General features: G+C 43.2%; 1 protein-coding gene across 5 annotated transcripts in view; it reads right to left on the bottom strand.

Moving 5' to 3' along the window:
* Hydin (HYDIN axonemal central pair apparatus protein) overlaps window positions 1-20,176 on the bottom strand; it is a 421,354-nt gene that overhangs the window by 303,645 nt on the left and 97,533 nt on the right. For all 5 annotated transcript variants that reach the window (XM_031341421.1, XM_031341424.1, XM_031341423.1 and 2 more), the window contains exons 6-7: window positions 12,499-12,698; window positions 4,184-4,308 (exon numbers count right to left, since the gene is read on the bottom strand). In XM_031341421.1, coding sequence (XP_031197281.1) covers window positions 4,184-4,308; window positions 12,499-12,698 — 325 coding nt within the window. The remainder of the gene's footprint in view (window positions 1-4,183; window positions 4,309-12,498; window positions 12,699-20,176) is intronic.

Here is a 20,176-nt window from a genome sequence, read left to right as displayed (position 1 = left end):
AGTGCAATGTGTGCTTTGAGCTTTAGTAAAGTTTCTTGTATGAATGTAGATGCCCTTGCATTTGGAGCGTAGAGGTTCAGAATTGAGAGTTCATCTTGGTAGGTTTTACCTTTGATGAATATAAAGTGTCCCTCCTTATCTTTTTTGATCATTCTAGGTTGAAAGTTGATTTTATTTGATTAGAATGGCTACTCCAGCTTGTTTCTTGGTACCATTTGCTTGGAAAATTATTTTCCAGCCTTTTATTCTGAGGTAGTATCTGTCTTTGTCACTGAGGTGTGTTTCTTGTATGCAACAGAATGTTGGGTTCTGTTTATGTACCCAATCTGATAGCCTATATCTTTTAAATGGGGAATTGAGTCCATTGATATTAATAGATATTAAGGAAAAGTAATTATTGCTTCCTGTTACTTTTGTTGTTAGAGTTGGAATTCTGTTCATGTGGCTATCTTCTTTTAGTTTTGTTGGGAGATTACTTTCTTGCTTTTTCTAGGATGTAGTTTCCTCCCTTGTGTTGGAGTTTTATTTTTGTTATCCTTTGAAGGGCTGGATTTGTGGAAAAATATTGTGTAAATTTGGTTTTGTCATGGAATATTTTGGTTTCTTCATCTATGGTAATTGAGAGTTTTACTGGGTATAGTAGCCTGAGCTGGCATTTGTGTTCTCTTAGGGTCTGTATTACATCAACCCAGGATCTTCTGGCTTTCATAGTCTCTGGTGAGAAGTCTGGTGTAATTCTGATAGGTCTGCCTTTATATGTTACTTTACCTTTTCCCCTCACTGCTTTTAATATTCTTTCTTTGTTTTGTGCATTTGGTGTTTTGACTATTATGTGGCAGGAGGAATTTCTTTTCTGGTCCAAACTATTTGGATTTCTGTAGGCTTCTTGTATGTTCATGGGCATCTCTTTCTTTAGGTTAGGGAAGTTTTCTTCTATAATTTTGTTGAAGATATTTACTGGTCCTTTAAGTTGGAGGTCTTTACTCTCTTCTCTCCCTATTATCCTTAGGTTTGGTCTTCTCATTGTGTCCTGGTTTTCCTGGATGTTTTGGGTTAAGACCTTTTTGCATTTTGCGTTTTCTTTGACTGTTGTATCAATGTTTTCCATGGTATCTTCTGCACCTGAGATTCTCTCTTCTATCTCTTGTATTCTGTTTGTGATTCTTGCATCTCTGTTTCCTGACTTCTTTCCTAGGTTTTCTATCTCTCGAGTTGTCTCTCTTTGTGATTTCTTACTTGTTTCTACTTCCATATTTAGGTCCTAGATGGTTTTGTTCAATTCCTTCACAGTGTTTGGTTGTGCTTTCTTGTAATTCTTTAAGGGATTTTTGTGTTTCCTCTTTAAGGGCTTGAACCTGTTTACCTGTGTTCTCCTGTATTTCTTTAAGGGAATTATTTATGTCCTACTTAAATTCCTTTATCACCATAATGAGATATGATTTTAGATCTAAATCTTGCTTTTCTGGTGTTTTGGGGTATCCAGGACTTCCTGTGGTGGGAGTACTAGGTTTGGATGATGATGCCAAGTAGTCTTGGTTTCTGTTGGTAAGATTCTTGCGTTTGCCTTTTGCCATCTGTTGATCTCTGGTGTTAGATGTTCTTGCTGTCTCTGGCTGGAGCTTGTTCCTCCTGTGGGTCTGTAAGCCTGTGTCAGCAGTTCCAGGAGATCAGCTCTCCATGCATAGAGGGCTGTGGATCAGCCATCCCTCCTGAGTCCTGGGGTCAGAGCATACCCTGGAGACAAGCTTTAAGCTTGTGGGAAAGGTGCAGAAAGGGTTGTGGATCTGCTGTCCCTCCTAGTTGTAGTGGGAGGTAGAAAGGATCCTGTCCCAGCTGCCCTGCCACTTCTGTGGCCTGAGCCTCCTGGCTGGTCCCGCTGTAGAAAGTCACTGGAGAGAAAATGGCAATCTTGCCTGATTCCTTGAATACTGTCCTAATCAGGATTTCTATTGCTGCAGTTAAACAACATGACCAAAAAGCAAATAGGAGAGGAAAAGGTTTATTCAGCTCACATTTCCACATTGCTGTTCATCACCAAAGAAAGTCAGGACAGGAACCTGGAGCAGGAGCTGATGCAGGGGCTATGGAGGGTGCCATTTACTGGCTTGCTCATCATAGCTTGCTCAGCCTGCTTGTCCAGGGATGGCACCACCAACGATGGGCTGGGCCTTCCTCCATTGATCACTAATTGAAAAAATGCTACAGCTGGATCTCATGGAGGCATTTCCTCATCTGAGGCTGCTTTCTCTGTGATGACTCTAGCTTGTGTCAAGTTGACACACAAAGCCAGCCAGAGCAAACACCAACCTCTCAAACAAAATATTAGTAAATATATCTTAGTGATGTATCAGAATTGAACATTTGTATTTATACCAAAAAAGCAGCATTTTCAATCAATCATCACATTAGAAATATAAAAGACCAGATAATGGTAATTGACATTACTATTTATTGGTAATGTCAATAAAGGCATCTATCTGATAGAGACCCAACATCCACCCAAGACTGAAAGTCATAGAAACCCAGAGTGTGAAGGAAATTGTTTTAATCTCACAGTGTCCACTAGTAAAGAGTTATCAAGAACAAGATAATGAGAGAGGGGGAAGCTGATAGTGTACATAAGAAAATGATGCCTGGTCTCTCAACACAAAACTAAGTCAAAGTTGGATCTTTAGCCTACACATAAGAGCTAAAACTATATTGCTCATAGACATAAATATGGAATACATTCACGACCACAGAATAGCAAAGGCTGACTTATTAACAAGGAGAAAACAAAAATTTATCTTAAAAGGAAAACAAAATGGTAACAGATTTTATTAAAATTAAAAATCATTACTCATCAAGAACTGTCATTGAAGAAATTAGAAGGCATGCTGTATACTGGGAGAAAAAAACTTTACATCTTCTGATGAGTGACCTGAGATTGTTTACTTAGGTTACTCACAAATGCATAATAAAAGAAAAGTAAGAAAGCAGAAGATTTAAACAAACAGAAACTGTACAGGAATGGCCAGTTATCCCTGAAAAGGTGCCTTACGTCATAAATTAGAGAAATGAAAACTGAAGCCATTCCTTTAACACCAGTCTGCAGGTCTAGTGTATTGACGGGGAACACAGTGGCAGTGAGTGCTAAGGAAGTGCTCAACCTTTGCTGGCCAACTCTATGTAAAATGACCCAGATGCTTTGGAAAGCCATGTCCTGCTGTGCTATGACAAGTGTTTTTACTTATGTGGGTCAAAAGGTTCCTCTTTTGTTTAAGCTGGTTCACTTTGGGTCTCTAGTTGGCAGCCAGTGAATTGCAGCTGACAGAAAGAGGTAAGGCATTCTGTCATGCCACTGGCTGTGTGAGGGTGTCACATTGGCCAAGGTGGAGCCAGGACCATGTAACCATGGGTAGTAAGGGAAGGGCTTGAATTGTCTTGCTCTGACACAAAGGTACAAAGCCAGCAATGCTGACCTGTGACCTAGATGTCATGGCTAGCTCTCTTCTGGCTGTATGCCTCTACATCTGCATATTTCAAAAGACAGCAGTCTATGTGGCTATAAGTCAAACATTAGCACAAACCAAAAAACAAAAAATAAAACAACAACCAACAACAAAAAAAAAAAAAGCAAAAAAACCACAAAAAGCAAATAGCCAGTGTAATCCTCAGGATGAATTATGGGATGTGGTCATTAAGAACATGTTCGTGGCAAGAGATACAGTCCAGGATTTATGCAAGATGCTAAGGACAACACTTGCTTGCTGCAAGGATTAAGACCGCTGGATTTTAAATAGACTACTGGGTACATATTTTGAACTGGGACTTACATGCATTTTAAAAACAGACAAATGCAGCTTACATATCAAACAGAAAGCACAGGGGGTCAGAGGACATTACCTTCAAGTTTTTAAACACACATACATAACCTCTGCCCATCATTGGGACTACCAGGTGTAGGTTCCCTCCTGAGTCCCGAATTCCTCAGGCTCTCAGTGTGGGGCAGATAGATGGGGGAATTCTGCAAGACTTGGCATCATTTCCGGTGGGAACATTCATATGTTGTTGACTCTTCACTTTTCAGATCTTAATTTAAGCTCATGCCACCAAAAGGGATCTTAGCTTCCTCGTTTTTTTCCATTTGCCCCTTCTTACTATGTAGAACTGAAGTTAAAAGGAAAGAAAAAAAAAAGCTTACCTGTGTCATAAGTCACAATGAGTTTTCCATCATGATTGCCCACAGTCTGTGGCTCAAAATTCACTTCCAGTTGCATGGACTCCCCCACGTTGAGATTTCCGCCCGTGGGCTCTACAGAGTATGGCCTACAAAGTATATGGAGACACTGTCAGAGCATATTTCTGACTAGCTCTGCATGAGGAGAGGAGACGTGAGTTGTAGATCTTCATACAGCTCACAGCCACCTTCCCGGTCTAGGGCTGCAGTATGATTTTCCTGCCAATGTGAAAGAAGTAATTTTAATGTCAGAATAACAGTAATAAACCAGTGAGATAAGAGATTGAACATGTCCCTGTTTGTACTCTTGTCTTTCAGATCTTCTTTTTTTAATTTGTGGAGTGTTCCTGCTGGGAATAAAATGGTAAGGCCTGCCCCTCAGGACTCCGAGCTTATAATAATGGATAGACTGAAACCTGTACACAAATACTGTCGTTTGCAAAAAGAATTCTTCCTTTCAGGGACTGAAGATCAGGTATAGCAAGAGCTCAAATGAGAGAGCGTCTTAATAGTGGAAAACTATCGGAGTCCCAAAAGCAGAGTAAAGGCACTTTCATACCGGGAAAGCTTAACAAGGTCCTATTTTAAAGAGATGGGAGGGGTGTGGGGACCTTAACATGTTTAAAACTCTTTAACGACTCCTAACTGTTGCTACCAACTATAGACCCAAGAAGTCATGAGAAAGGGGTTGGGGGAGTTAGAAACCTGCACAGAAATCCCAGGAGAAGGCTGCCTAGTGAGCAAAAGGAGGCAGGCAGTCTAGGAAGCCAGAAGCCAAGTGGCAACAGTGAATCAAACAATACCATGATTGTTAATCTCATTGTCAAGTTGAGGCTTTAAATCACCTTGGAGATTACTGGAGTACACTTCTAAGTCTGTGAGGGTACTTCTGCAGACGATTGATTGACTAAAGTCCTAAATGCAGGAGGTACCACCCCATGTGCAAGGTACCTGAGTGAAATACAGAGGAGGGAAGGAAAGGGGAGTGTCTTGTTCTTCCTTGCCCTCTCTGCCATGATGGACTTGAGGCAAAATAAGTAGCCAAAAGGCCTCCTAAGCCACACGATAGAGGTCAGCTTCCTGGGCATGCACAGGGTGGGGAAGGGATTGGGGATACAGTTAGTAGGTGGAGGTGCTTAGAGAGAATTCTGCATCTTGAGACACAGGGTACATCTGAGCAGTGGGAGATAGTTCTGCTTAGTGGTCCTGGAAGAGAATAGTGAGCTGGACCCGATCATGAAGCACCTCAAACTCATAGAGCTCTTGTTTCTAAACAGGAAATCCAGACCATTTAATTATTTTCATGGTCTACTGCACATCTTTAAATTGCTAGTTTTTCAAAGTAATGTGTTGGGCAGTGTAGCGGCCAGCTGAGCTGTGTCCTCCGGTACTTACATCTACTGTAACAGCATTTAGAATCATCATCACTTAAATCTGCCTGTAGATAATGAACTCAGTTCCAGAGAACCCAAGCTTTCCACCATGAGTGTACAGAGCAGATGCAAGGGTCACCTTAGGTACCCGAGACTATGTACTAGGACCTCTGTGGCCTCCAGAGAAAAATGTCTGTCCACTTTCTCTGCTGCCCCGTTTGGATCTCTTCTTCCATTCCTTGATCTCTCTTTCTTCCTTCCTTCTTTCCTTCCTTCCTTCCTCTCTCTCTCTCTCTCTCTCTCTCTCTCTCTCTCTCTCTCTCTCTCCTTCCTGGTACTCATGACGCCAACTCTCCAGTGGGCCCTTGGCACCAGTGTTGGGTGTACCGAAGTTGTTTGCTTCTAAACTAACCTCTGGTGGTGGCTGAATGAGCTCAAAGTCTAGCTGGGCCATGACCTTGGACAAGTCATTTAGAAATCAGTTTTCTCATCTAGAACATGGGTCAAGCCAGCACCTGTCTCATAAGGTTACAGTGTGCAGTAAAGGGATCAACAGAGGTGAAGCATTTGGGATAATAGTGTCTGGCACAGAGGGGTATTGTATGATGCAAATGTTTATTTTATCTTCCTGCATTGGCATTCCAGGGATGAAGGAGAAGGAACCCAATGACACACCCAGCTGTTAGTCAAGTTCAAGCTTGTATCCCTGTTCTTTCTCCTTCATTCAGCTCTGGGGAGATTGTAAAACACACACACACACACACACACACACACACACACACAAATTGTAACACACACACATGCAACATGATTTAAGAGTCTTCCACTCAGGCACCATCACTGGGCCTTGTGATCTATCCGATACAGTTCAGCATTCAAAGCATTCAGAGTCACACACCACCTGTTCCCGCCCAGGTTCTGCATCCTGATTCCATGTGTCTAACTCTCTTTACCCACAGGATCCTCCAAGCACTGCTCCTGCTCTGCCTAAGCACACTGTGCCTCCTGCATAGACAGCCCAGGACTGCCAGGATCCTCTCAGAAAATGCACCGCTTGCCTCATGGGATGCTCCTTTTGCTATCACTGACCTCAACTTCGAATAAAAGTCATCCCTCAAAGAGAATGCTACATGTGTGGAGCACCCGCATGGGTCTGCACATAGAGTAGTGCTCCTGACAATTCCAGTTTCCTCTGAAGCCATGAAAGTGAATTCTGGTTCAAGGTGAAGTGCAGGAAGAAATAGGAAGGACTCAGAGGAAGGACCTGACAGCGGGCAGGTGGGGGTGAGGGCTTGCACTCTATCATGGGGCTGTCCCACACATGATACCCTTCTAAATCATTCAAAATACCCTAAGTAAGTAATAACACATTTGACTTTTAAACATGACCAAAACAGGTGTGCCCAAGAGTGACTAATTTGCCTAAAGTTGTCCAACTAAGGCAGAAATAGAGGTGGGAGTGAGATTTGCCTCCAGGCTGTGTGTGTACTTGCAGCACCCCCCCCACACACACACCTCTTCTGCATGTGGGAGTCCTGTGTGCATGTTGACATTTGGGTCTCTGCCACCCACACCACCCTGTAACTACAGGACCATGCAGCAAAGGTGGTTGGATGGAATTACAGTAAAATCTCATGGGAGTCAAACCCAGGGCCTTGCACATGCTAGACTCGCCACTGAGCTGCACCCCTTAGCCCACAGTCAAATCACAAAGGCCAATAAAATATTTGCCATCATTCATTAATTTTTTTTATAATGTCTTGGAATAGAAAAGGAGTAAACAGGGGGCTGGTGAGATGGCTCAGTGGGGTAAGAGCACTGACTGCTCTTCCGAAGGTCCTGAGTTCAAATCCCAGCAACCACATGGTGGCTCACAACCATCCATAATGAGATCTGACTCCCTCTTCAGGAGTGTGTCTGAAGACAGCTACAATGTACTTGCATATAATAAATAAATAAATCTAAAAAAAAAAAAAGAAAGAAAGAAAGAAAAGGAGTAAACATTCAGTAGCCAGGGAGACCTTCCTTTGCAGACGATGCCGAGTCTCCCAAGCCTGAGGTTCTTTCCTCCCTTCTGGCTCAGGAAGACCCTGACCCCAGAAGATGGGGCCCAGTTTCCTGGCTTTGAGAATAACATGACAGTGATGTCTCCTATCATTGCCTCTATACTTGATATTACATTTTTTTAATTGCACCTCCATTTTCCTTTCAAATACACCTTGGTAGTAAGAGAACATTTTAAAATGAATTGGAGGTTATCTTATCGCCGTACCTCAGCTAATCTTCTATAGAGAAGGTGACCCCAGAGTTGGGTCTTTCAGACCTGCAGGAGTTCCAAATTCTATAAAGTGGTAATGGATGCTTTCCCTGATGCTAATTGTTAGTTTTAGATTACACTAAACTTCTTCAGCAGTGAGAACAGTCACCTGGGATCGCCTTCGCCTCTTGCAGCTCCCCAAGCTCTCCCGCTAAATCAGATGCTAATTGGATAGAGTGCATTAGGCACTGGTGCTTAATCACGGCCTGTAATTTGATTTTGCACTTCATTTTACTAGGGGCCTTCAGGCTGAGCTGCCTGCAAACTATCAAGTGTCAGGAAACTCACTCACAAAGAAGTGAAAAGTGGTGATCCTCCAGGGAGTCCAAGGTGGGTTTTGTCTATTAAACTGTTTGGTTTTGATATGACACCCTCATTAATATCACATTCTTAATTATGGGAGGAACTTAGTCTTCTGAAAAAATATGAGTCTGGCCTTGGAATAGTAAATTGTGAAGATCATGTCATTACCTTTTCTCCCCACAGCAGAACTATTTTACTTCTAACTTGAGCTTTTAGATATTTTTTATTGGATATTTTCTTTATTTACATTTCAAATGTTTCCCCCTTTCCAGGTCTCCCCTTTGGAAACCCCCTATCCTGAGCTTTTAGATCTTTAAGTTGGTTCTCTATCCTCTCTCATCCACTTCCCTGTATTAATCCCACTTTAATAGCCAAAGTTATTGTGTGACCTGCTAGAGTTCTAGGTCAAATTTGTAATAAAGCTGAATGGTAATTGTTTATGTTCTCTGTGTATTTTATAGCACAGCGTACAGCTCCTTGTATTACTGAAGAAGCCATTACACCCATTTTATAGTCTTTGGAACATGTATTTTTCGTTTAAGTTATTGTGGAGGCTTACAGTTGCAGCTTTGCCCGTGTGATATATTGTTGGGCAGGCATCCTATAAACATTTATTGAGCACTTATTTATTCCAGACATTTGCTAGATGCTGAGCACACACAGATGAAAGAGCAAGATACAACAACTCGTGCATCTGATAAGCCCACAGATGCGTGAGGGAAGTTTTCTTCTTATAAACCTAATCATCTTAGAAATGAGTTGGATCATCGTTTAAGTGAGAACAAAACCAAGATCTGTTTTTAACAGAATTTTCCATGAGCTGTTTCTCATTGTATTCAGAACCTAAGAGTGTTCAGATTAAGAGATGAGGCTTTAGATGTTAAAGTCCTCAACCGTCACCCCCTCTACCTCTTTTGTCTCTACTAAGAATCATATTGACAGGAGTCCTCTGTCTGGGAGGCAGAACCACCTGAGATGTTTTTCAGAAAGGGCACCTATCGGGAATCTGCAGAGATTCCGATCCACAGATCCAACAAGTTACCAATCCAACCACCTTCCTGCTCACCGCCATTGAGAGGAGTCTCAGGTACAAACAGCAGAAGTCGAGTGTAGCTAATTTAGAAAAGGGATTGCTGGAAGAGATGCTAAAGGATTTGGGGCAGTTCAGTGCACTGGCAATGTGACTGGAAACCACCAGCTCCACAAAGAATGTAAAGAGGAAGACAGCAGAATTTGCAAAGTGGGGATTTGAGAGACTTGGCTATACAAAGATGGGCAAAATGAGAAACCCAGCTTAGCATAACAAGGGATGGCTAGCAGCAACTAGACATTTCCATCCTTAGGCTGGAAGCAGAAGGAAGGAGGGATCAGTGTTATGAGATCCTGGGGATCAGGAGACATTGAAACCATGGCAGGCCAGTCAAATGGCAGGCCAGTCTGATGGCAGGCCAGATGGGGTTCAGTTGAAGATAGAGAGGGATGAGGAACACCCCAGCCCCCTGGCCTCTAGTCTCCTTCTGGTGACTCATGGTCAGGCACAGTTGAAACAAGCTCTGAACCAGTCTATACATGCTAACGCAGCCTCAGTGTTAACTTCCAAAGAGAATGTGATAGGTCAATCCTTTCTCACACCTTCAGCTATAAAGTGGGAATGTCGGACCAGGATCTCTAATGCCTGTGACTCCCATTGGTCCCTGAGTTTACTCATTGTTTTAACCTGGAATTGTTATGTTAGGAAAATAATGATTTTTTTTTCAAGCTACATGGTTAAATGAAAGGACATGTTTTAGATCTGTTTCAGCAATCTCACACTGCTGAATGTGGGTTTGTTTTGTTTCATTTTGGTTTGGGTTTTGGTCTTTTGGCTTGGTATTTATAGGTATCTAATAGATAAGAAACTGTTTCGTGAAAAATGTAAGAATCAGCCAACTGATCCAGGAAGATATTCTGCCTTTATTTGTCTTTCCATATTGGATGACTTACAAAAATATCAATATACTGCTTTAAATGTTTTTATTTATATGTATACATGTATGCCTGCCAGAGTTTGGATGCACTGTGCATGTGCAGGAGCCCACAGAAGCCAGAAGAAGGTGATAAACCCCTTCGAAATGGAGTTAGAGATAGGTGTGAGCCTGTGGAAATAAACACTGATTCCTCTGGAGACCTATGTCCTTCAAGCAGGAAAAGGATTCTACAGAGAAAGTCCTTCTGAAAAACATGAGCTCACAAATCACAAGTCATAGAAAATCACCTGATCTCCTGCCTCAGCTTGATCTTCTGCCTTCTCTCTGGGCCATCGTCCTTGCTAAGACCCCACTGATGACCACCATTGCAGACTTATTTTTTAAATTGTGTGAATATGTGTGTTGTGGGAGGGATAGGTGGTATGTACATATAAGCACAGTGTCCACAGAGATCAGAAGAGGGCATCGGATGTCCTGTAGTTACATATGGTGGTAATCCGCCCAAAGTGGGCACTGGGAAGAGTAGCACACATCTCTAACCCTGGAGCCCTCTCCAACCCTTTAACCACCATTCATATGCCCATAACGAATGTTCCTTTTTACTATTTAAAGTGCTTATTTGAATGCTCGTTTATTATTGCTAGTGTTTGCATGTGTGCATGAATGTCATGGTATTCTTGTGGAGGCTGGAGGACAGCTATGTAGAATAGATTTTTCTTCAATCACATTCACATATAGGTTCCAGGGATTGAAAGCAGGTTACCAGGTTTACATGGAAAGCAAGAGCAGAGATAGTCTCTTGAGAGCAGAGACAGTCTCACTTTATATTATTCCACAGGGTTCAGAACACTAGACACACAATAAAATGTCAAATTGAAATCCAACTCCATCACTTATTACCCTTGTGTCCTTGATACAACCTCTTTGGCATAAGCTTTCTCATCATCAAAGCCAGTTGTAGCAGGCAGAGCTCTCTTCCCATACCTAACACAGTCTTCTGTTTTCCTAAAATTCTGGTGCTTATATTGGGTCCATCCAGTGAACTTTCATTGATATGCTCCATTTCTGTTTGGTTGTTTGGTTGTTTGGTTGTTTGGTTTGAGATAGGGTCTGTCTCCATAGCCCTGGCTGTCCTGGAACTCACTATGTAGACATGAAAGGCCTCAAACACAAAGAGATCTGTCTGCCTCTAACTCTAGGATGGCACAATCTGTCCCATTTTAAGGTCAGCTACTGAGCAGTTTTATTTGCATCTATCAACTCAGTCCCTTCTCATCATGTAACATTACAAAGTCAGTAGTACTAAGTATTGTCAGAGCATTGGCTTGAACTTTTAAGCCTGATCCCATAGCCTGCATGAGGCCACGCCTCCCTGAAGCTCCCCTCCCTCCCTCTGGGACAGCGTTAAGAAGCAGTCTGTTCTGTGACTTGGCAGATATTTGGCTCTTCCATGCTCCTTGCAATATATGCTATGCAGAACCCAATCACGTAATGGGAAACTTCCTGCAACCCCTAAAGAATTTTCAAAGTCAGACCTTGCCTTTGTTTTGGGGGGTTGGCAGAGGTCTCTTAGAAACACTGGTCTGAGACTCCTTGGGAAGATGGTCTGGGGATTTGGTCCAGGGATGAAGGCTGCTTTTTGAGGCAGCTCCTCTGGCTTCTCCCTACCATCCCTGTCTTTCTCTCTCCCTCCCCCAGCCTCTCTGACTCTCTCTGTCTCTGTCTGTCTGTCTGTCTGTCTGTCTGTCTGTTTCTCTCTCTCTCTCTCTCTCTCTCTCTCTCTCTCTCTCTCTCTCTCTCTCTTTCTCTTTCTGATGAAAAGATTGAGGATCACAAGTCAAGGAATATTGATAACTCTGTAGAAGATGAAGAGCTAAGGGTTCTGTTCTCCCCACAGGCTTCCAGAAAGGCTAACAGTCTGCTGACACCCATGGCAATGTGAGATTATCTATGGCAGTATGGGACAATCAGTTTATATTGCTTGAAGTCACTGAATGTATGATAATCTGACACATCATCAATAGGAAACTAACCCAGCCAAAAGACTTTCTGATCAAAAAGCCTATGTCAAAAACTAAGCCTTATAAATTCCCAAGGGTTATTCTCTGTATTAAAGAAGGTAAAATTTGGTAAGAAATGGATAGTAAACCTGGAATGTTCAGGATAAAGAGACAGCCTTGTCTGCATCAAGGAAGTCTCCTAGCTGAAGCTGTAACAAGCAACATCCCCTCCCCTACCCCAGTGCTATTCAAGCAAATTACTTGTGCCAGCCAGAGCTAGCTGTAATCAATCAAAGACAGGAGCTGCAGGAATGCATACCTGCGAGTTTTGAGGTGGAACATGGAGTCTTTGTTGCCAATGTTTCGGACCAGCAGAACCTTCTGAGTGCTGTATTTCACCGGGCAAGTGGAAAAATTCAGCTCATCAGGAAAGTCCAGGATGGCTCGAGCCCCTCTAGCTTTGACGGGCACAATGAACTTTTCTCTTTCAGTGATGCAGGTCAACATATGGGCATAATCCTGCCAGGGGAGGGCACAATCATTAGTTGTGGGGATACCAGCATGGTGATCAAGATCACTGTAAAAGGAGAAATAGGGGTTATGGCAGGTAATGTACAGGCACGTACTATATTTCTCTACAGACATCTCAGGACAAGCAGAGGTGTGCTTTTGCTGACATTCTTCTTGCTGAGAGGGAAGGGCAGGTCAAGTGTCAAAACCTATCAGCCAGGACAGGTGCTTGGAGTTCAGGTGTCTCCCTGATGGTTGGGAGGTGAAGTGTGTGTGTGTGTGTGTGTGTGTGTGTGTGTGTGTGTGATGAAAGTCAAGGCACAGTATTCTTTAGATGCAAAGATTGCTACTAGTCCCTCATGTCCTCCTTCTACAAGGAGTGACCACTTCTGGCATTACAAGATGACACTGTGGTCTCAGAATGTGTTGGACTACACACGCAGTGTTGTAGAATGTGGTCTTCTGTGTAAGACAGCTAGCATATTCAGTGGATCACTGGTGCTTGCTTGGAAGAGATCAGCACCATCAAGTCAGGCTTGTTGACTGTTGATAATGTTGCTGCCATAGGAGGAAGAGCTGGAGAAAGAAGCCAGACCTCAACTGAGATTCCAGCTGTTCCTCCCAGAATTAGGTCCTCGCTGCATGGCTATGGCCTCAGAGGTCTCTCAGAAAGGGACTAGATTATCTAGGCTAGGTAAGGTAAGCAGAAGGGGAAGCTGCCACCCACGCTGGACAGACTTTCCAGTTCAGCTGTGTTGGGGTTACCTATGCTCTTGTGGGCAATCCATCTTAAAAAAACTTCACTGGTTCCTTGGGTTATATTTGCTGGAATTGTGTTTTGATTTTTATGTTGTGATCTTATATGGATGGGGTAGACCTTGTTTCTGTCTCCCCAGAAAAGGACCTCTCCCAGCACATAGTCGTCCTGGGCTATGAGGGTCACTGGCTATGGGCTGAACACATATGCATCTAAACCCTATTCATCCTTCTACCTTATGTATTTGGATTGATGATTCTGATGAATGGTCTCTTTTACACATATTCTTTGCAATATGATTCTGCACTTCCATCAGGAGTGAGGGGTATGGCTGTACCTCTTGTCCTCTTGTTGTGAACAGTATAAAGTAGCATGTGCTGTGCTAGTTTTAAATGTAAGTTTCCAGAAGTTTTGGTATTTCTAGTCTTGTTCTTGAGACCCTGCCACTGTTATGTGAGCAAGTCTACTCTAGCCTACCGCTGGATGAGAGTCTAGAGACCCCTCCCACCACATCCAGGGTCAAACCAAACTAGCCTCAGGCAGTGGATCCCAGATGTTGTGAGAGAGCTCAGCCTACCTGGAGGGAATATTCTGGGGGCTGGAGAGATGGCTCAGCAGTTAAGAGCACTGGCTGCTCTTCCAGAGGACCTGGGTTCAATTCCTGACACCCACATAGCAGCTCACGACTGTCTGTAACTCCTGTTCTAGAAGATCTGACACTCTCATATACACAAAAAGGTGGGCAAAACATTACTGTGCATAAAATAAACTTAAACAAAGAAATAGTCTGAGTACAACATGTCTTGCCACCCTCCTCCTAGCACTGCAGGTTTTCCTAGGCTAATGGGAACCTTCCTATTCAAAACCCATTTCCAACTAAGGGCCAGAGAGATCCAGATAAATTATAAATCACTTCAGATAGTGCCTCCCCCAAGGTTGGCCAGGCTGAGGGCTTCCATGCTCTCCAGGACTCCGCAGTGAGGCCTCTGCCCTTTCCTCAGCCACATCTCCTGCCCTGCTGGTTCACTTCTGCAGCTACAACCCTTCATTCCAGCTTAGAGCCTCCACATACTGCGTTGGTTTATTCACACTCAGAGCTTCTGTACAGGACATTTGCTCACTCACACCTGGCTTCCCTCTGGTTACTCCTGGTGTTTTTTCCTTCATCTCATCAGGACCTGTACAGTGGTCCATTCTCTCACAGAGACCTTACTGTCTATGCCACCTAAACTTAGCTCTCCCATCTCACTGTCTACACCACAGCCTGGACTTAGCAAAAATTTGACAAATATTTGTTAAATGAAGGGCAATCAGGAATATAACATTGGAGAGCACCAAATGAAAAATAAGCAATCAACCAAGCAAACAAACAAAGTGTGATTAAAACAGTGCTTGGAGGAAGGAGGCCGGAAAGGGCTCTACAAAAAGGGAGGCATGTCCGCCAAGACCAGAGTGAGAAATGAAACTATGAGTCTGGATGGCTCTCTGGGGAAGCATGACTTGGAGCCTATGGCCAGAGAGAAACAAGGCAGAAGGAGTAGCTAGAGACCTAGAAGAGGTGAGGGGCAGGCAGGGCAGCCACAGGGCATCTTTTAAGCCAGTGGCAGGACCTGAGGATGACAGGAAACATTAACAACACCATGGACAGCTGACCCCCCACACACAACCCAATTTATAGTTTTGGAAAAGCACTGGTGACCATGTGGGTGGCGGACTATGTGGAGGCTTCAGTAGAGAAAGGGCCAGCTAGTAGGTCACCACAGTAGTCCCCAGCAAGAGTTGATGCTGATCTGAACTGTGAACTAATGTGCGGGCTGAGTTTAGCGTCTGGCGGGGAGGAAGGTCTCAATAAATATGGCTCATCATGATTAATCTCATGTACTAAATATGATGACTGATGAGAGGCACTCAGAGAAAAGTCAACATGTGCTTACTTGTGTGGCGGATGTGACGACAGTGACAGTACTAAAAATGTCCCTAGGAGTAGGGCAAGGTGGGCTCTGAGCATAGTGGGGGCTTTGAGAAAATATAATATTGTCAAAAGCTCTAGCAGTTCGAGTGAGAAGTGTCTCTCATAGTCTCAGGCATTTGAACACTTGGTATCAAGTTGATGGTGTATCAACTTGGTATCAAGTTTGGGGATGCTTAGAAGGTTGTGGCTTTGCTAGAAGAAGGATATCACTGTGGATTGGCTTTGAGATCTCACAGCCTCACCCAGCCAGTTACCACACCCTGTTACCCTGCCACTTCTCCCTACTTCATGCTTGCTGTTTAAGATGTGATCTCTCAGCTCTCTGCTCCAGTGGCCATGCCTGCCTGCCATGGTGTCTCTGTGCTGGCTGTGCCTGCCTAATGGTGACTGTGACGGACTCTTATCCCTCTGGGACAAGGATCTCAAATAAGCCTTCCCTTCAATAAATTGCCTTGATCGTGGTATTTTGTTGCAGTAGAATAGTAAGTAAGACAAACGCTGCTGTGAGAAGGGGCTGCTGGGTCTTAAATAACCAGGGAAGCCTACCGGAGGAGGTGACCTTTGGATGCAGAGCTGAAACACAAAAGGAACTAAGCGGGAGAGATCCAGGAACACAGTGTTCCTGGCAAGGGAAAGTCTTTGGGTAGGCGTGAGCAATAAAAATTAATGAACAGTACTCTCAAAATGTATTAAAGTTAAGTTGTTGGGCTCTTAGCCTTGCAATTGATTTTGCTTTTCAGATGGCAAAGCCAAGCTTGGGAATGATGACACCCAGACAGAAGGAAGTACAAATTGCACCGAAGTATCTGATCCTAGGAAAACCCTTAGAATTCAATCTCAAGGATTGTTTAGTAGGATGACAACAGAGCCTTAAAGAGGCAGAAAACTGCTTTCATTTTATCTCCCTTAGGTACTCAAACCCAGCCAGCAAAGGGTTTGTTGGGAATTACAAACTGGAAAGCAGTCAGACTAGTATTAATTAAGGCATGGAGGGGGTCCTGTAGAGTGGGGCTCTTGGGCCAACCTGGGGTGTTTTGTTTTTAGTCCCAGGCTCCTGACTTATGTCTTGCTCTGTTAGGGTTTAAGGCAGCTAGAGATGGCTGAGGAGGTTGGTTGATGTGGTAGCAGGGATGTTGTGGAATCTTCTCAAATTCCCAAACAGAATTTAGGCATGAAGTCACAATTTGTTTGTTTGTTTGTTTGCTTGTTTTTCCCTTAATTGATTTCCACATCCAGGAAAGAACATAAAGATAATTTTTAAGCAGTTCCTTTATGGCACACTCCAATTTCCAAGGTTAGACATATGAGTATATGAGACTATGCAATATATAGATTATGTTATACAGCGCTTCACTGGTTGGACTTAGACTGGTGCAACTGCTCATGCTGATGGAATCCCTTTTGCTGTCCTGAGATGCAGAGGAATCAGGTCACCATTCAAAGGCAGGACATTTGTTCCAAGCTCTTTCCCTTAGACTATGACAGACTCAGTCGTGAGTCACTCTCCATCCTAAAAGGCTACCCCAGTAACAGTAAAGTCCAGACAGCCTTCTTCCTGAAACTCCGCCCCCCCCCCGACCCCACCGCCATCATACATACACACTCCAATCCTTAAAAACAGCTGAAAAATATGAGCAGATAAGATTTGACTCTGGGAGTGAAAAGAGTGAGTCTTGATTTTGACATTAGTCCCTTGATAGAAGGCAAGTATGGTAATAATTCTTTCCTATGGAGACATGGCAGGGGGAAATGGAGTCTTCTACTCCAATAAATGACTGTATGTCAAAGCCAAGGCCAATGTGCCAAAAGCTCACTTCCTTCTGTCCCTTTTCTCCACTCCTAAGTATGCTGCAGGAATGGCAGTCAAGGGAAACTAGATCGGACAGGGAATTAGGGAAGTCCGCCATTGGCACACACCCCCCTATAACCTGTTGAATTCCTTGACCAGTGACAAGTCTCCAATAGATCATAGCTTCTCAATCACAGATTCACCCTCAGAAGGAATTTCTTGGTTTAGAAAGCCCATTCAGTTTAAAAGCAGGATTGGCCAGATATCTTAGGTTTGGCCTGTGGTCCAGCTGAGGACTCAGCATCCTGGGGACAGCTACATTTCTCCATATATTAGGAGAGTGACTTTTGACCTTGCATGTGGAAAGAGAGATGGGATGTAGGAGTTTGTTTTAACTATTTTGCATTTACTATAAAATGATAATGTGAATTTACTTCTAATTCATATAATTAGAATTCATAATTATATGAATTAGAAATCATAATTCTAATTCATATAATATCATCTACTAGGACAAGTGATTTCCTCTTCAGCTTAAAGATGCTTGATCTAGTACCCTTACACCACCCTCCAGTGATGGGCCCTTGCTTCCTCATCTGTCCTCTGCCTTCACCCTGCTCCTCCTAGGACCAGCCTCTCTCCTACACACTAGACACTGGCCTCTCTGTCATTTCAGCACTGCCCCAAATCTCTGGATTTCACTCTTTACAGAATAGGCACACAACAGCTTACAATCACATTTGAAAAGCTTCATGTTACATATCTAAAAACTACACCTCTATCTATGCCCCCTCTCACTTTTTTCAATGACTTTGTAGTAAAACTCCTGGATGTTAATTTAGACCCAGTGTTGCCACTTCCTCGATCTCTATTCTCTCTGAAACATCTTGGCTTCTGTACGCAGCATTTCATAAAAAGTCTTTGAGCCACGGTCACTAATACCTTCTCCAAGTCCAAGAGACAATTCAACACCTCAACATTTAGCTCCTGAGTCCAGCCTTTCAAGCCTGCTTTTCCATCCTTGGTCCGATTGGCAAACGGTGCCTTCATTTTTTTTCTGTGACTGACCAAAATTTTCTGAGTCTTACTAGCTCCGTTCTTTAATTCACTTCCTTATCCAGATCTTGGTGGCTCAAATAAAACCTCTTAACTCCCCTTCAGTGTCACTACTTTAGTTCAAATGACTGTTGTCACCTGCCTGAACTACTGCAAACCTCTCTCCTTGGCTTTGTCACAGTTTCAGTCTACTATAGACAGCCAGGAAACAAAACACAGGGTTATATGGGCCATACTGATAAGGCATCTAAACAGTCTTATGGGACACAGCTTCTGATTCCTTTCTGCCAGTCTGTCTCACAGCTCTTTCCTCGATGTCACCTCATGGGCTAGAGTGACCCTGGGGATGCTGTGCTACCAGTCAAGCTGGAGGCCAGGAGGACAGCAGGGGACAGAAGGGAGACCTCCTGCTGCACTGTCTGTCTCCAAGCAGAAACCTTGGAAATCCCACTGCCTTCACTCATTGGCCAGTTCTGACACATAAGCTGCAGCAAAGCAGGCTGGGAAATGTAATAGACAGCAGGGAATCCAGTTAAAATGTGCACTCTTTTGTTGACTGTTGGTAGAGATGCAAATTAGCAAAGTCATTGTCGAAAACAACATGGAACTTCTTCAAAAAAGTTAAAAATAGCCAGGCATTGGTGGCATGTGCCTTTAATCCCAGTACTTGGAAGGCACAGGAAGGCAGATTTCTATGAGATCAAGGCCAACCTGATCTATAAAGTTAGTCCTAGGACAGCCAAGGCTACACAAAGAAACCCTGTATCAAAACCTAGATAGATAGATGATAGATAGATAGATAGATAGATAGATAGATAGATAGATAGATAGATAGGCAGGCAGGCAGGCAGGCAGGCAGGCAGATAGATATAGAGCCACCATACAACCCAAATATTTTATGTCTGAGTCTTTATCCAAAAGAAATGAAATCAGTGTACAGAAGATATCTACATGCTCACAGTACTGAATAGCCAAGACAGGGAATCAACTCAAGTGTAGATCAATGGGTGAACAAATACAGAAAATATGACAAATTCACACACATACATATACATGCACATGCATATACATACTATGGTGGACTACTATGCAAAGAAGGAATGTCTGTCAATCATGACAATATGGCTAGCTCCAGAGGACATTGCATTAAATGAAATAAAATAGGTACAGAAAAACAAACCTATGATTTCATGTATATAGATGATCTAAACCAGTCAGACTCATAGAAGAAAAGAGTAGAGTGGTGGTTTTCAGAGGCTGGGGAGATGCTGGTCCAGTTTTGAATGGATGGAACATGATTTCCCATCTGTACTGAGCATGGTCACTATGCTTTATAACTATGTATGATACAGCAAGTCGCCATGGTTTCCATGTGTTTGTGTGTGACCTTCACTAAGGGTTTATGTGTTGACCTTTAATTCCCATTCTATGATTGCAGAATAATTGAAATCCAACTCTGGTGCTTACAGTTGGGTCCTCTGGAGGCATCTAATGCCAGATAAGGTCTAGAGCCCCCATGGTTGCATTTCTGGTGGATTTGTAAAAAGAGAGAGACCTGAACACACAGATAACTGCCTTGGGGCTCGTCCTATAAGAACGTCATGGCCGAATTGGTTTCTCACCCTGGACCAGAATGAGGATCAAAATAAATTTTTCTTCTGAATAACTTACTTGCTCTGTGGTATTGTATTACTGGCAAGAGATGAATGCAGCGCTTAAAAATCACTAAGATTAGATTTTTATATGGTTTTGTTACAAAAGGGATGGTTATGCTGAAGTAATGGACATGTTATTAGCCACTGTCAGCTAATTAGCTAATTGTGTGTGTGTGTGTGTTAAAAGTTCTCAGGGATGGAGGTATAAGCCTTTCATCCCAGCACTCGGGAGGCAGAGGCAGAAGGATCCTTGTGTTG

Source organism: Mastomys coucha, unplaced genomic scaffold (assembly GCF_008632895.1).
Source record: "Mastomys coucha isolate ucsf_1 unplaced genomic scaffold, UCSF_Mcou_1 pScaffold22, whole genome shotgun sequence".
Classification (NCBI taxonomy): domain Eukaryota; kingdom Metazoa; phylum Chordata; class Mammalia; order Rodentia; family Muridae; genus Mastomys; species Mastomys coucha.
The sequence above is the reverse complement of the archived record's forward strand: the minus strand, read 5'-3'. Positions and strand labels throughout refer to the sequence as shown.